General features: G+C 36.1%; 1 protein-coding gene across 2 annotated transcripts in view; it reads left to right on the top strand.

Annotated features, from left to right (window-relative positions):
• Nucleotides 1-15,029, top strand: part of spock1 (SPARC (osteonectin), cwcv and kazal like domains proteoglycan 1) — a 150,490-nt gene that overhangs the window by 109,533 nt on the left and 25,928 nt on the right. For both annotated transcript variants that reach the window (XM_043257922.1, XM_043257921.1), the window contains 3 exons: nucleotides 2,988-3,102; nucleotides 7,258-7,390; nucleotides 10,215-10,329. In XM_043257922.1, coding sequence (XP_043113857.1) covers nucleotides 2,988-3,102; nucleotides 7,258-7,390; nucleotides 10,215-10,329 — 363 coding nt within the window. The remainder of the gene's footprint in view (nucleotides 1-2,987; nucleotides 3,103-7,257; nucleotides 7,391-10,214; nucleotides 10,330-15,029) is intronic.

Below are 15,029 nucleotides of genomic sequence, written 5' to 3'. Positions count from 1 at the left end.
GCTGACAGAGGCAGACATGCAGTAACCCTGTAAACAAAGCAGCTGCGCTCCTTTCTGAAGTGTGTTAATGTTTCAAACAGTCATTTAGATATTTATATTCGCTTTAGTCTTCACCATATAATGAAATGATTAAAACTTGATTTAATGAGCTGTTTATTTTCAAACTAGGTAACACTTATCAGGTTCAATTAACATTAGTTAGCCACATTAGTTAACATGAAAAAACAATGGCTATTTATTAGAAATATGAATGTTAGTTCATATTAATTTCAACTTCTCATTAAAAAAAAAAAAAAAAAAATATATATATATATATATATAACTCTCTTTTTTAACCCTGTAAGACCCAAATATAGAAAAAAAGAGCAATTGTTTTTTACCTGTCTGGTCTGTTTTTATTTGTAGTGATAGTTCCTGAGACAGTTATTTTCATGTGAGCGAATATTTGTGTTTGTGTATCTATTATTGCAGTGTCTGCAGCGTCCTCCCTTCATCTTCACTGGGTGATGTTCAATCATGTCTGCGTACATCCAGTGGTGGGTGGTCCGATGACCTCTTGGCTGGGTGACTCAAATCTGTTGAAGATGGCCTCTTCTGAGCACGCAAAGGGCTCCCTGATGTCACCGTCTGTGTGAATGTGTTCTTCTTCCCTGAAGATAGTCGTCCTCTCTTGGGTGTTGTGTTGTTTATGTTCACCAGGATGAGAGCTTTACAGTTCTGCTTCTAGAGGAGCCAGGCGTTAATCACAGAAAGTATAATAGTGTGCTAGAAGATGTGAATGTACCAGCTGTGGGATTTCACGAGGAACTTGTAAGCAAATTAATCCAACAAATCTACACCTGCTGTGTGTTTGTTCTCGGTACCAACAGTGTAAGGCTTCTCAACATCAATGATGGTTTCGGTGGCTTTGTCCCAGCACAGAATCTTCTTCACAGGTTCTGGTCCAGCAAAGGATGGCACAAATGTAACCGGTCTACCATTTGGCAGCGCAGATGTTGTGGTTCCCCTCCACTCGGACATCAAAGCTTCCTCTCCCCTTTTTCTTCAAGCTCTTCTCATCTTTAAGGATGCAGTTGGGTAGGCATACCTGCCTCGCTGTTTCCACATAATGGATTCCAGGCTCGAGGAGCTTGACTACCAGTGGGACACAGATGAAGTCGTTGTCTGTGTAGATCTTGTCGTTTTGACCATCTGGAAGTGTGGAGGCGAGCTTCATCACAACATCACTTGACAGTCCAAGTTTAGATTCGGTCTGTTGTATTCCATCTACACTCTTGATACTAGAGTTGCATATCTTTGTTTTTTTTCGACACCGGTGACAAATCGATACTTTTACAACAGTTTGGGTGCCTAAACGGTGCCTGAATTGATATTTATATATAGTCGGTCTCATTCATACGGGACACCAGATGGCGACCTCGCACAGAAAAAGCCATACATCCAGAGAAGTAGCTTAGAAGAAGAAGCATTTGTTTGGTATTGTGGGGTAAAAAGGTTATAATGATCTCTTTTGTTGGACAACAAGAATTTGAATACAAGGGAAGTTTAGCTTTAGGCATTTTAACTGAAGCTTGTTTAGCTTAGCTAGTTAACGAAAGGCTATCTGCTGCCCGTCAGAGGACGTGTAATTACTGCATTCACATGCTTTTATGTTAAGACAGAATGTGAAAACAACATGCACACTCAAGATACTACAAAGATTTGTTGGGTTTGACGTTCAGGTATGGTAAAGTTGGTTACTTAGGTATCGGTGCCATACTGATACTGGGTTTAGGTACACAATTCTGTACCAAAGTCACAGGATGCCAGAGATTCAGCTCTCATCCATAGTTTGAACCCCCGTGGGTGTATATTGTAGTAGATAAAGGTGTGGTAGACCATGCGTCGAGGGTAGAGATCTAAGTTTTATCCATCCAAGTAAAAAAATAAAAAGAAGTGATGCTGTAATTCTGCAACAGTGGGCTTTACAGGGTTAAAATAAAACTTTTTCACTTTTTCAACTTAGGAGCACATCTACTCCAAGAGAAAAAGGAGTAGAGATGCCTGTATACCGTTTCATCTTATTGTGGTTTTGTTGAATCAGTGCCTTCTCGTTTTATCATTGTAACTTTTTTTTAATAAAATGCCAAAGATTTAGCACAACATGAGGGGAAATAAAAGAAGACAGATGTTTCATATTAATTAACGGTTCCTCGAAATAAGAGGTATTTATTTAGTTAACAGCAGTGATCAGAGCTGTGTGTGTGTGTGTGTGTGTGTGTGTTTTGAAGGCCAGTTGGCATGGCAGCGCTCCAGACGAACAGCAGGTTGGCATCAAACTTCCCCGATGAACACACACACAGACATGTGAAGGTCAGAGGGAGTGATGGAGTGTTTGACCTCCGTTAAACCCACCTGTGTGTTTTAGCTCACACACACACACTAAATGTTAGCTCTACCTGTATATGTCTGAGGCTTGAAACTGAATTTGCACTGTAATAGATGGCTGAGGAAAGGTGTGTGTTTAATGTTTCCTGATAGAGATGAATGTCTCACGAGTTCTCGTAATGATCTCCGCACACTACTCCGCGCTATTCCTCCTCACCCTCCTACCTCCTGCTGGAGGAGCCGCATTTTACCTTCGCGAGACAGTGTTTCTCCTCTTCCTCCATTTGTCAGGAAGTGTTTACACTGAGCTATTGCTCAAAGTCGGCACCGTGTGTGTGTGTGTGAGATGATAAAGCGTTTGCCAGAAGGCTGCTGCATTGTTTCTCCTGTGTGTTTGCCAGAGTAAAGCTCTCCTCTCCTCCATCAGATTCTCTCGCTTCTTTTCATGCCATCTGACTGAATCTGCTCTGTCGTTCTTTCCTGGAAAGGAAAAGCGAAACAAAAGAACATGAATATAGAAGATGAGAGACTGCGTTTGTGTTTGAGAGAGACGTAAACACAGATCAGAGATCAAATGAGCTGCAGGGTCGAAGTAAATGAAGTCTTTCTCTGTCTTTCAGGGCTGGACAGCACTAAAGACCCGTGCATGAAGGTTCGCTGCCCTCCTCACAAAGTGTGTGTGAGCCACGACTTCCAGACGGCCATCTGCGCCAATCACAAACCAGCACAGCACAGGTAAGACCCGCAATCGCACGACAAGGAAGAATCAGCTAGAAAAGAAACGTTTGTCAAGGCAAATGCTGACCAGTTTGAAGATTGTTTAGATTGTGCAGTTTGCCAACAGCTGTGCTGAGTGGTTGCTAGGGCAGGGTTTTTCAGTCTTTTAATGCAGTCATCCACATGCAAAAATGTGAAAGTCTACCTAATTTATACTGTTAAAAAAATATTATTATAAATATGTGAAAAATATTATTTGGAAAATATTTAGTTTTTAATGTTAGATTAAATTAGTACAAAAAGCCATGGGTAAATTTGTTTATATTTAAATATATTTTAATTTTAACCATGAATTCATTCTTGTAATTGTTTAAACTATTTAAATTAAATTTATTTATGTTTTATTTTATTTATATATTCATCCTTATGCATGGGACCCCATTCTAACATTTAAAAGGCAGCCATATTTTAATGCATTATAAAAATATCCTAATGTGTGTGGAAAAATATTACTTTATTAATTTAAGATATTTACTTTATAATGTTTCATTATTATTTTTTCCTTTACTCACTCTAGTACCGTAGTGTTAATATTTTTATTTAAATAGATAATTATACTTATAATAGTATAATAATTTTAAATCAAATTACAATTATTAAAAATCACATTTTATTACTTTGTTTTATTTTATTTTATTCAGTGCGACGATGCAGGCAGGAATACATTTATTCATAAAGAGTAAAGATTATTTTATAAATGTGTAAAATATTATTCAAAAATATTTAGTTTCTGCAATATTAATGTATAATATTCTGTACCACACAGTGCTAGGTTTTGTTTGTCAATAAATTATTTTTAATTTAATAAATTCATAAATGCATGCATTTTGAAGTATTTCAAAATATTATTTATTTATTTATTACTTATTAAAATGATTTCTATTATTTAAATTTATTTAGATCCGATTATTAGTTTCTTTTTTTCCCCAGACCCTAGTTTAAAAAGCCCTGTGCTTGGATTATGCCGGCCAGTTTATTGATGTGGTGAAAGTGACTAACTAGCCAATCCCTTAAAACTTTGGAAGCTCTGATTGGCTAGTTTCTAACAAATCTTCAGCTTTTATTCCATAACCATCGTTACAAATAATTTCCATCTTATTTACTAGATGAATGAGTGTGTGTCCTTGTGTGTAATCGGGCTCAGAGGTATGTCATTCCGTCGTTGTCTATTGTGAGTCGTCGTCGTCATAGCGACAGCGGAACGTCGAGGGAATAGCGTTCCGTGCTCTTGACTCCGCCCCCTCATGTCCGGACAAACAAATATTAATTGTGTAATGGCCATTCGAGCAGGTCCGAGAGTTTAACAAGCTAAATTACAACCGCCCCCTTACATATGCACACACAAAGTGCACCCTGGCGCGCCAAATGCCACGTCTGCCTGAGAAACAAACGCACCGCTAGCGGCTGATAACGCTGTCATAATGACCAGCCCATGAGGTGTAGCTGCTGCTTCTGATCATTAATGTACCGCTTAAAACACTGCGCTACATAATACATGAATGTATGAAGAGTTCTGCTAGATTAACAAAATGAGTAGATCCGAATGGAAGCTGCACGATTTTTTGCACTAATTATTGAGAAAATCTGGCAAATGGGTGTACATGTGCTGCCAAAAAGGAGCTGATGTTGCTAGCGTTAAAGCACATGTAAAAAAAAAACAAGCACTTCATGTCTAAAACTTGCCGCTTTTATTCGTGACTTGGCACTTTTCCAAAATGTAGTGCTCTACTTAGGCAGAATCCTATCTGAAATGAAGTGGCTGATTTGTAGCAGGATATGTAACATATGATGCTACTGTACAGTCCAGGAAAACCATATTGATTATATTGTTACTTACTTTTTGATAAAGCTTTGGATCTGGACGCGTCCAAATAGGCAGCTCACTAGGTTTTAGCACAGAAATTTCAAATAAAATAATTTAAAGTGTATTAATGAAGAGAGGCTCATACTGGTTGGATGCATACTCTATTGCCCCAGGAAGACTGATTTGGGACAAGATTCAGAACAGCAGTGAAAAGTATATGTAGTTTTTCAGATTTAATAATTTTGTGCTCATACAAATTTTCAGGATTTTTTGTTCATTTTTTGTTTAAAAAAAATGTAACCAAAAGACATAGAATTAATTAAAATAATGGAACTAATATGATTTAACAAAAAATGTATTGAAAGTTTAAGAATAATTGTATGTTTGAAGCCTTATTTTCATTTACTATCATTTATTATTTTTGTTTTACTTTTCCTGGTTTAATTAGGCTTTTAATAATCAACAAGCATATCTAATCTAATAAATTTTGAAAACAACTTTTTTAACAATTTATTTTTTTTTTTTACATTTTATTTTATTTTATTTTTACCCAAACATAAAAAGTCCTGTCCTTATTTATTTAATTAATTCAGAGTCATTTTTTGTATGTTTTTTTAAAGTATTTTTTAAAAAAGACATATTTTGGGGTTTTTTTTGTATTTCTGTTTTATTTGATTAAACTTGTCTGTTTTATTAAACGTTAGTGATGACATTTTAAAAGGATAAATCCAACCGGAGTGTAATTATGAAGATTTATTCTCATGTATAGATAGACTGTATTTGCTCCGTAAGACTGATTTGAGAACAGATTCATCACAGCAGTGTAATTTCCTCATCGCTGAGCTGATATTACAAATATACTTCAATATAACAAAATGAAGTGTGAATCACAGACTCATAATATAATGTGCCGTAACGTGCTGCAATATAACCCATTAGACTGTATCCAGCAGTTCAACAAATATAGACTAAAAGCGAGGCGAGGAATTCATAGTGACCAGAGACAGATTCTGCTCATTCCCGCTCAGTAATGTCTGTGAATATGGCAGACGGACCGCTTCAGCAGGCCTGGCAGTGAGGTGAGCTCATTACACGGCTGTGATTGGTCACCCGCAGCATTCCACTCGCCAATATTTTTGTATAATGACGCTAAACTGTAGCTGCTAAATTGACCATTGTCCCCCTCAAATGATTTCCTAAAGAGCTGTGCGAGTTTCCAGTTGTGTCACTCCACGCTCTCTTTCCCCTCACGTAATAATTTAAACTCGAATCAATAATTCATGTCTGCTTATTTATGTGGTAAGCACTCATGTAATAAGTGAGGAAATGTGCAGTCAGCTAGTCATTAGCACAGCATAAGGCCTTTCAAGGTTATTTGGAAATATTATGTAGACTGTAATGAACTCCTTCGTATATGATAAATAAAATTTGTAATGGGTTGACTCAATAAACATCTAATACAGTTTTGTTTGTTTTTGTTTGTTGTTGTTGTGTGTATATATATATATATATATATATAAAGAATCCTGAAAAATATAATGCATATTGCATCGAAGGAAGAAATTACATTTCACAATATAGTCACAGTTATTTTAAAATTGTAATAATATCTCACAGCATTGCTGTTTCTGCTGTATTTCTGATCAAATAAATGCAGCCTTGGTGACCAGTCTCATATCAAAAAGTGCCACAAACATACAGGCGTTTATCAAATCTCTGATAATGTCACCGATCTGTTAAAGTGCTTCTGTCAGCCATGAGATACAGAAAGAGATCATGTTTGTTTATCACCGTGAGATGATCACGCTTCACGCTGTCTGTGAGATATTGACATTTTGAGTGTGAACAGAAGTGACATTACAGACATCTTTTGTCACTTTCTTATCTCCACCGTGCGTGTGTGTGTGATATCTGATCAGCTGGTGTTATGTAAGATTTCATCTCCTTGTAATATCCCTTTCGGATTGAAGTATTGGCTGTTTGTAATTTCGCTCGCACCCTGACTGAGCCGTTGGCACGATGCTGCAGGTAATGAGAGTTAACTCAGTACGCTAATTGATGAGCTGCTAACTGTAGGGAATATAGGACGGCGGGTTAGTTTTGCAGGGTAATAAGATTAGTTATCATACTGCACAAGAAAAATCCGGCCACTTATTGAATCAGATGATGTGTCAAATATAATTTAAAAGACATTTATTTGCTGTATTTTTATAACGCACGTTGCATAAACCGGTCTTGCTGTAGGATTCACAATGAGGTACTAAATAACAAGTTTAACATGCAGAACTTTTCTCTCGTTGTCTTTGTAGCATTAAACCCAGGAAAGGAAATCCCCCGCATAAGCGTTGGATGGGAGCTGTGAATCATGGGAAATGTAGGCCATGCCCTGTAGTTCACTCCAGCTTGGTGTGCGGCTCCGACGGACACACATACTCCTCAAAGGTGAGATATTCATCACCGTTTACTTTTAAATTGAACGACAAGTAAAAAAGTTTACTTTTTTTAGACAAGTAAAAATGATTGTCTTGTTTTCAGAAAAGCAAAATCTTGCTTTCTGTATGAAATAAGAGCTTGCTTATCCTGTTAGCAGATTATTTTGCTCGTTCTAAGTAAAAACTCAATTTTGGAAATTTTGAATTCCCGACTTTCCTGAAAACAGTACAATAATTTTTACTGGTCAAGAAAATCTTTCTTGATTTAAAAATTTCGGAGAATTTGACCAAAAACAAGACCAAAAATCAAAGCTAGAAAAGTATTTTTGCAGTGCCACTCGACAACGACGTTAATCTGCTTTTAGAACATAAAGTGGAATCAAAAATAGCATTGACTTGCGCTTTAGAGGAGCAGGGACCAAGGTGCTTGACAGTGTCAGAGGTCAGAACTGATGGGCCAAAGACAATTATTTTTGTGGAGAACAAATCCAAAATGTAACGCCATGCAGACAATCAAGCAAACTCGACACAGAAGAGCTGTCACCTTTGACAGGGAGATAAAGCAAAGCGTCATCGGCATAGAAATGATAGGATGTGTTGTGTCTCTGAATAGTAAGACCTAGAGGAAGCATATATAATGCAAAAAGAAGAGGACCTAAAATGGAGCCCTGCAGTACACCATAAGAGATTTGAGCACAAGACGAGAAACGTTCTTCCGTTAACGGAAAAAGTTGGACAAGCAACAAACAAACCCAAAAAGATCTCAAATAAAGTGAAATCTGAGAGCAGACAAAAAAAAAACATTTGAAATAAAAGATTTTCATACTTATAAGATACTGATCAAGATGATGCTCAACAGTGTCTGAAACCCTCCCATTGACTAGAGAGCTATAAAATGATCATAATCTAAATAATATCTAACTAATTGCGATTGTTTGATTAAATGTAAAGTGTGTTTGTGTCGAGGTTCAGGTGAGATTCGATGTAATCTGATCAGAGGAATTTAACCCGAACACTATCAGGTGCAGGATCATTGTGTCTCAGCGAGGAGAGAGTCACCTTTAAATTCCAATATCAGTGCACAGCTCTCTCTCTCTGCTGGTGTAAATGATGCAGTGTTTGGTGATGGATGGTTAGGTGGATGAACTGTGTCCGCTGTTGATATTGGATTCTTGAGTCCTGCGCAATCCCCCCCTCCGGCTCGAGAACAGAGAGAAAAACCTGAACCTCCAGCGCAACCTGCACCTCCCATCTGTGACCGCACCACTTTAACCCCGCCCACACCATTTCCTTCCCTTCAGCTAGAATGAAATCAGATGTGAGAGATGGAGTGAGAGAGAGTCTTGGTATGAACGGATAGAGCTGAGAAATGAACAGCGCGCGGACGGGGCTGTTCTGATACTTTCAGCCGTAGAATCAGTAACGCTATATTTAGAATGATTATCATAAACAGAGACATCCGTGGTCTAGTTATGTTCAGACAAATGATGGTGATTTTCAAAAGACAAAACCAAAATTAAATCTTTATGCACCGTTAATGCAAACTTGATACTAGACTGAACTGGAATATTTGCATAAAAAAAAAAAAAAAAAAAACAGACAAATGACGCATTTTATAAAATATAACCAAAATCAAGGGTTTATTCACTATCTGGTTTTCCGGTATATTATTTATTATCTATGCTGTCAGGTCGCGCTCTGAAAATAAAATAGGTTGTCAAAGCTGTTTCATGTTTTTTGCATGTGTTATAAAATGGTGTATGTCAGAAAATGTTGATCTCTAGAGTTTTCCTTGACGAATGCGATTCATTTATTTCACTGAGTGCATTTGTGTCAACCTGAAGCCCTCTTTACCGAACAAAAGCCCTTTCTGTGGTAAAATAAGATGCAAGTCTTATACCGGCAGATTATTGTTCATTGATATGCACACAAACAGCGCTTGAATGCCGTGCGCTGTTAAGGTGAGTCTATTGTTCAGATTTTAAAGGTTATTGGAAGGTTTGAACATTCATCTGGATGAAAAAATAAATAAAGCGCCCCAGCCATGTCACAGATTTATTTATATATTTCTCTTTATTCTCCGTAATTATGGGGTTATTTGTAGCACGGCGGCAAACGACCTCAAAGCAATAACTCCCCTCTCTCATGGGAACAGATTTGGAGAAATGTAACATAACATCATATGCTCACCAGTGGATCCTTAGCAGTGAATGGGTGCCGTCAGAAGTTTTAGTATGGATTATAGACTCATATTTTTTTAAAGAAGTAAGAGTTTGAAATTGAATTCATCTTAATGATGACTTTTTCTCTTACAAACTGGATTCATGTCATGTTTTTATCAGCTGACTCTCATTCTGACGGCACCCATTCACGGCAGAATGAAGAAACAAACCTGACCTGAAAGTGAGGACTTTTTAGTCCATTTTTAGTTTTGGTTTAAGTGGATAAGCTCACGTTTTCAACATTCTGATGTAATATTAATCGACAATTCTGTCTGCTGTTTATTTAATTGATTTTGCTTTGATAACTAGTGAAGTACTACACTCGATCGAGTGTTACAGCCTAATAGTCTAATCGTGACATCATCTTTAATTAAAAGCCAAAGAACGCAGCAGATTTTACACCGTTTCCGTGTGATCAGATCTGACGAACACAATCACCTCACTTCAAAGGAACTCAGATCTTGTCATCTTAATTTGATAACTCGTATTTTTCTCCTGGCTGAGGAAACAGACTCATTTCACGAGCGATAAAGCTCAACGCTCAGGCTGTGACGGTTAAATGCGATAATGTCTCCAAATGCACTACCCAGAATCCTCTCTGCTCTTCCACAGTGTAAACTGGAGTTCCAGGCCTGCAGCTCGAGCAAAAGCATCTCTGTGAAATGTGAGGGTCCGTGTCCCTGCCTGCCAGGGCAGGAAGTCATCAAACCGCACACAGAGAAGAACGGTGAGTTATTTCCTGTTTGTTAGGATGTAGATAGGACCGTTTGAACAGAGACTGTTATATTGTAGATGACGAAATCTGATCTGTTTGCCTTTGATTTCTGTGCTATATATAAGGACTCACCTAAAACCATTAAATTTCACCACTCTTGAGAATTGAAGTTAATATTTCAAATGTATGACAAAATGTTTGAATATGTTACATTGTTTGCGTTGTTCCCTCTTTGATATGAACTGGCGTTATAGGGTTGTGATGTTGAATAAAATCATTATTTTTGTGCACAAAAAGTAAAATTACGTTTAAACCATTGATGAGTTTAACAAAGTCTGTTTCTGAGCCTTGATCTTGTTAAAATCCTTGCTTTTGCTGTATATGGTAGGGTCAAAATATATTAATTTGCGTTTTGAAAATGATCAAAGGCCAAAAAGTTTTGGAACGACATGAGGATGTACATTTTTGTGCAAGCTATCCCTTTTGAATATTATTTAATCATTTTTTTTACATTTTTATGATTTAATATAATTTACTAAATTGTACATTTTTAAATACACTTGAATCGAGGGTTACAAAAATTGAATTTAGTTTTCCCTTTTATTATACAGAATTTATATTTTTGACTTCATAGGAAAATATTTTTCAAACTCAACCCTTCAATCATTTAATTGTAACCATATAGTTATTTGCTAATTATTTTTAGATAAGTGCACTGTGTCGAGTGACTGCGTATGTGCATAGATATATACACATACGGCTGCAGTCTGAAAATGGGGTTCACAAGCTAATAAATAATGCAATAAAAAATAAGAAAAATCATAAAAACGTGATTAATGAGTTCATTTGTAAAACGTGAGAACAATTATAAGACATGTTCTCTGTTTAATTAAGAGCAGCTGTGATTGTTGCTGCTTTTTGTGTTTGGCATTTTGACACGAGGCAGAAAATGATTTTCTTCCCCAGTCTTGTTTTTCAGGACAAATACTTTATCTAAACATAATATCTCAAATCTGATTTTTTCGTTGCTGTTGTTAAGCATAAATTCACTTAATTAGGATGTGTTTTTAGTGCTGTTTGTCATTGCACATCTCAAGTAAATATATCTTGATTTGAGAATTCTATAATATTTGTAATGAAAAGCAAGATAAAACTATTAAGAAGGAACTGCACGTTTTTTGTTTACTGTATTTTACACATTCATGCATATTCATGTGCTGCAATCACTCACTAATTCACTAAACAGCAGATGCTTCGTGGTTTAATAGATAGGGGAAAACGTACTGAACAGTTTTTGTGAGGTTGCACCCTAAATGAAGGGAAAATAACGCTCGGACCGCATCGGATCAGATTTTAATTGAACATGAAATGACCTGTGATCGTGGTTTGGATGGGGTTTGTGAAAGTTGCATTTGGTTTGAGTTTTTGCTGTTTAGACCACAGAAAAAATAAACGCATTTGAGTTGGACACGCCAAAACATTTTTGCTGCCTGTCTGAATAAACCGTAAGAGACACATGAAAAAGCCTCGAGAAAGAAAAACACTCAGACGCAAGACGTTTTTTATAGTGTGTGTGTGTGTGTGTGTGTGTGTGTGTGTGTATTTCCCGAGGGGAAAGTGAATAGTGAATTTAGAGTTTTGGGAACAACGCTGGACATCGCAAAGACAAGCTCTCAGGAGGAATAAACGCAAGAAATGTGTTTGTTAATGTGAAGTTTTATTATTCATGGGAAAAGGAACATCTTAAATGAGATCCATTTAATACTTTACTTCAGGATTAAATGGAGATACAGATGTTTCCCCTGAGAAAAAGAATAAACGTGTTCATTTATTTTATTTTATTTCTTTATTTTATATATTTTTTACATTTAACCGTACTAGAACCGTACTGTCATGTGCCTGTGTCTCTTTTTTTTTTGAAGTGATATGCATTTTAATTCATCTTTTGACGTCCTGGGAACTGAGGTTCATTAAAAATGGGAACTAAACGTCTTTTCCAACTTGAAATATACTGTCACAAAGAATTATCACACAGAATGTGTGCCAATATAACAGGCTATACATCACTCGGTGTAGTTTGGGCTCCTACTCAATGCGTCCTATAAATACCGTCATGTCTTTCACACATCTACTCATTTTTTCTTCATTAGTAAAATGCGATTTTACAAGAGGTGTGAGGATTTAATCTCCAGCTTGCATTATTTCTTATCAAAAAGGTTAAGTAAAAATATTAGCAAAAAGCGTCTCTTAGTGATTTTTCTAGCTGATTGATGGATGCCGAATGGTTGTTCTGAGGTAAATGTATTATTACGTGGCAACGTTTACTAGCAAAACCGTATTTTGGCATCATTTCGAAACTGGTACTTTCTTTATCGGTTTTGAAACAAAAGCTTTTTTATACGGCGTATGGACTAAGATCTCGATAACAAGAAGCGTGATTATTAACGATTATAAACGAGAATCATTAACGATATTGCCAATATCCACGACAGCTGTTTTAGTTTAAATTAGCAAGCACTTTTTTTCCCATTAAAACTTAATGTTCACTTAATACTTAAAACTATTGGGAAGAAAGGCATCGCAAGCACTTTTTGCAAATGAATATTTCTGTAACCGTTTTAGTCGCAGTAAAGGGCTCGGTTGGAAATATTGACTAATCAAACTTCATTTTGAGGAAGATATTGATTCTTAAATGCAAAGATAATACTGTTGAATCAAACTTCACTAAACATCACAATAAGCTTTTTGCTTTGATATAAAAACAAAACCTGTGGTTTCCATGTGGTTTGCAGATCATTGTAGATGCATATGAATTATCAGTGTTAATTATATCTTAATAATTAGCAATAATTATAGCAATAAATCAGAAGAAAAACTGCTTTAGTCTTTTTTATTTACTCTTTATGTACCGGATGCATATACAAATTAATCAGTATTGAATCAAATTGTGATTGGAATCAAACTGAATCAAGAGCTTTTGAATCAAGATGAATGTCGAAGTCTGTGTCAGTATTTTTGCAATTTCCAAGAAACATAACTAAAAGGTGAAACATAATGCATTAATAATTATGAAAAAGTATACCCCTTTTCAAATTAGTTTTTTTCCTTAAAATAAATGTACATATATTTCCAAAATAATTAACATTTGAATCAAAATCAAAGTGATTTAATGTGATCAATATGAATAAAGCTGAATTGTGAAATCTCAGTACACTTGATACTTACATGAAACTTGACTGAGAATTGAAACATAATACCATATATAATTGCATATATCATTTAAAAAAATGGCCTAGTATGTTTTTAATTTATAATAACAAATTAATTGATATTGAACTGAGATCAGAATCAAATCAAGAGCTTGTAAATCAGAATCAAACTGAATCAAAAGCTCATGAATCAGAATCAAACTAAATGAAGTACTTGTGAATCAGGATCAAAATGAATCAAGGACTAGCAAATCAATATAAAACTGAATCAAGAGCTTGTAAATTTTAATCAAACTGAATCAAGAACTTGTGAAAAAGAATCAAATTGAATCAAGAGCTCATGATTCAGAATAAAAATGGAATGAAGTACTTGTAAATCAGGATCAAAGTGAATCAAGAGCTTGTGAATTTGAATCAAACTGAATCAAGAACTTGTGAAAAAGAATCAAATTGAATCAAGAGCTCATGATTCAGAATAAAAATGGAATCAGAAGTACTTGTAAATCAGGATCAAACTGAATCAAGAACTTGTGAAAAAGAATCAAATTCAATCAAGAGCTAATGAATCAGAAACTGAACAAAGCACTTGTAAATCAGGATCAAAGTGAATCAAGAGCTTGTGAATTTGAATCAAACTGAATCAAGAACTTGTGAAAAAGTATCAAATTGAATCAAGAGCTAATGAATCAGAAACTGAACAAAGTACTTGTAAATCAGCATCAAAGTGAATCATTCAAATCGTGAATACTGTGTCAAAATCCAGCACTAGTTCCCTCGCATATCCCAAGTGCTGAATGAGCAACCCTGAGCAGTGAAGTTTTCCTCCTGAAGTGTTTTGATGCCGTCAGTCTGTTATTTTAAGGGTTTGTTGTGCTGTAATTCAGATTCATGACCTCTAGCCTGTTTGTACTTATTTCCCAAAGGCTTCCCCACACAGCACGGCCTCTTTCGGTGTGTTCTGCCGCGAAATGTGAGCGGAGGCGAGAGTTCGGTCTGATAGCAGCGTTATGATGTCTGTATTTTAATGACTTCAGATCACTGACATGATCTTTAATTGGAAAAGTGCCGCATACATCAGGAAGCAATTACCAGCGAATGAGAGAACGTGTCATTTGAAAGTCCATTTTTCTTTCATTTCCTCTCGTCTTTATTGTCTCACGGCCTCTTCTCTTTCTCTTTATTTGACCTGTTCATCTTGTTTTGTCATTTTATCTCTGACTTTCATCTCGCTCTCTTTTATGTGTCTCTGTTCCGTATTCAGATGAAGCGGTTATTCCTCAGTGTTTGCATTGAGAAAATCTCTTTCTTCTCAGCGTCCATCCATTATCTGCTCTTCTGTTTTCAGTCATGTGATTCTCATCGTAGTTTAGAAAGACGGGTGACAGAGGGCAGGACTAGGGCCAAAACGTGGGTTGAATCGCCAAATACAGTTCATGAAAATGAAATTCAACGGAGAAGGATGGATGAATAAATTAAAAGTAGGACTGCACATGTGGACTAGTG

Source organism: Puntigrus tetrazona, chromosome 14, assembly GCF_018831695.1.
Source record: "Puntigrus tetrazona isolate hp1 chromosome 14, ASM1883169v1, whole genome shotgun sequence".
NCBI lineage: Eukaryota > Metazoa > Chordata > Actinopteri > Cypriniformes > Cyprinidae > Puntigrus > Puntigrus tetrazona.
Note: the sequence above shows the minus strand (reverse complement) of the source record. Positions and strands in the feature narration are given on the sequence as shown.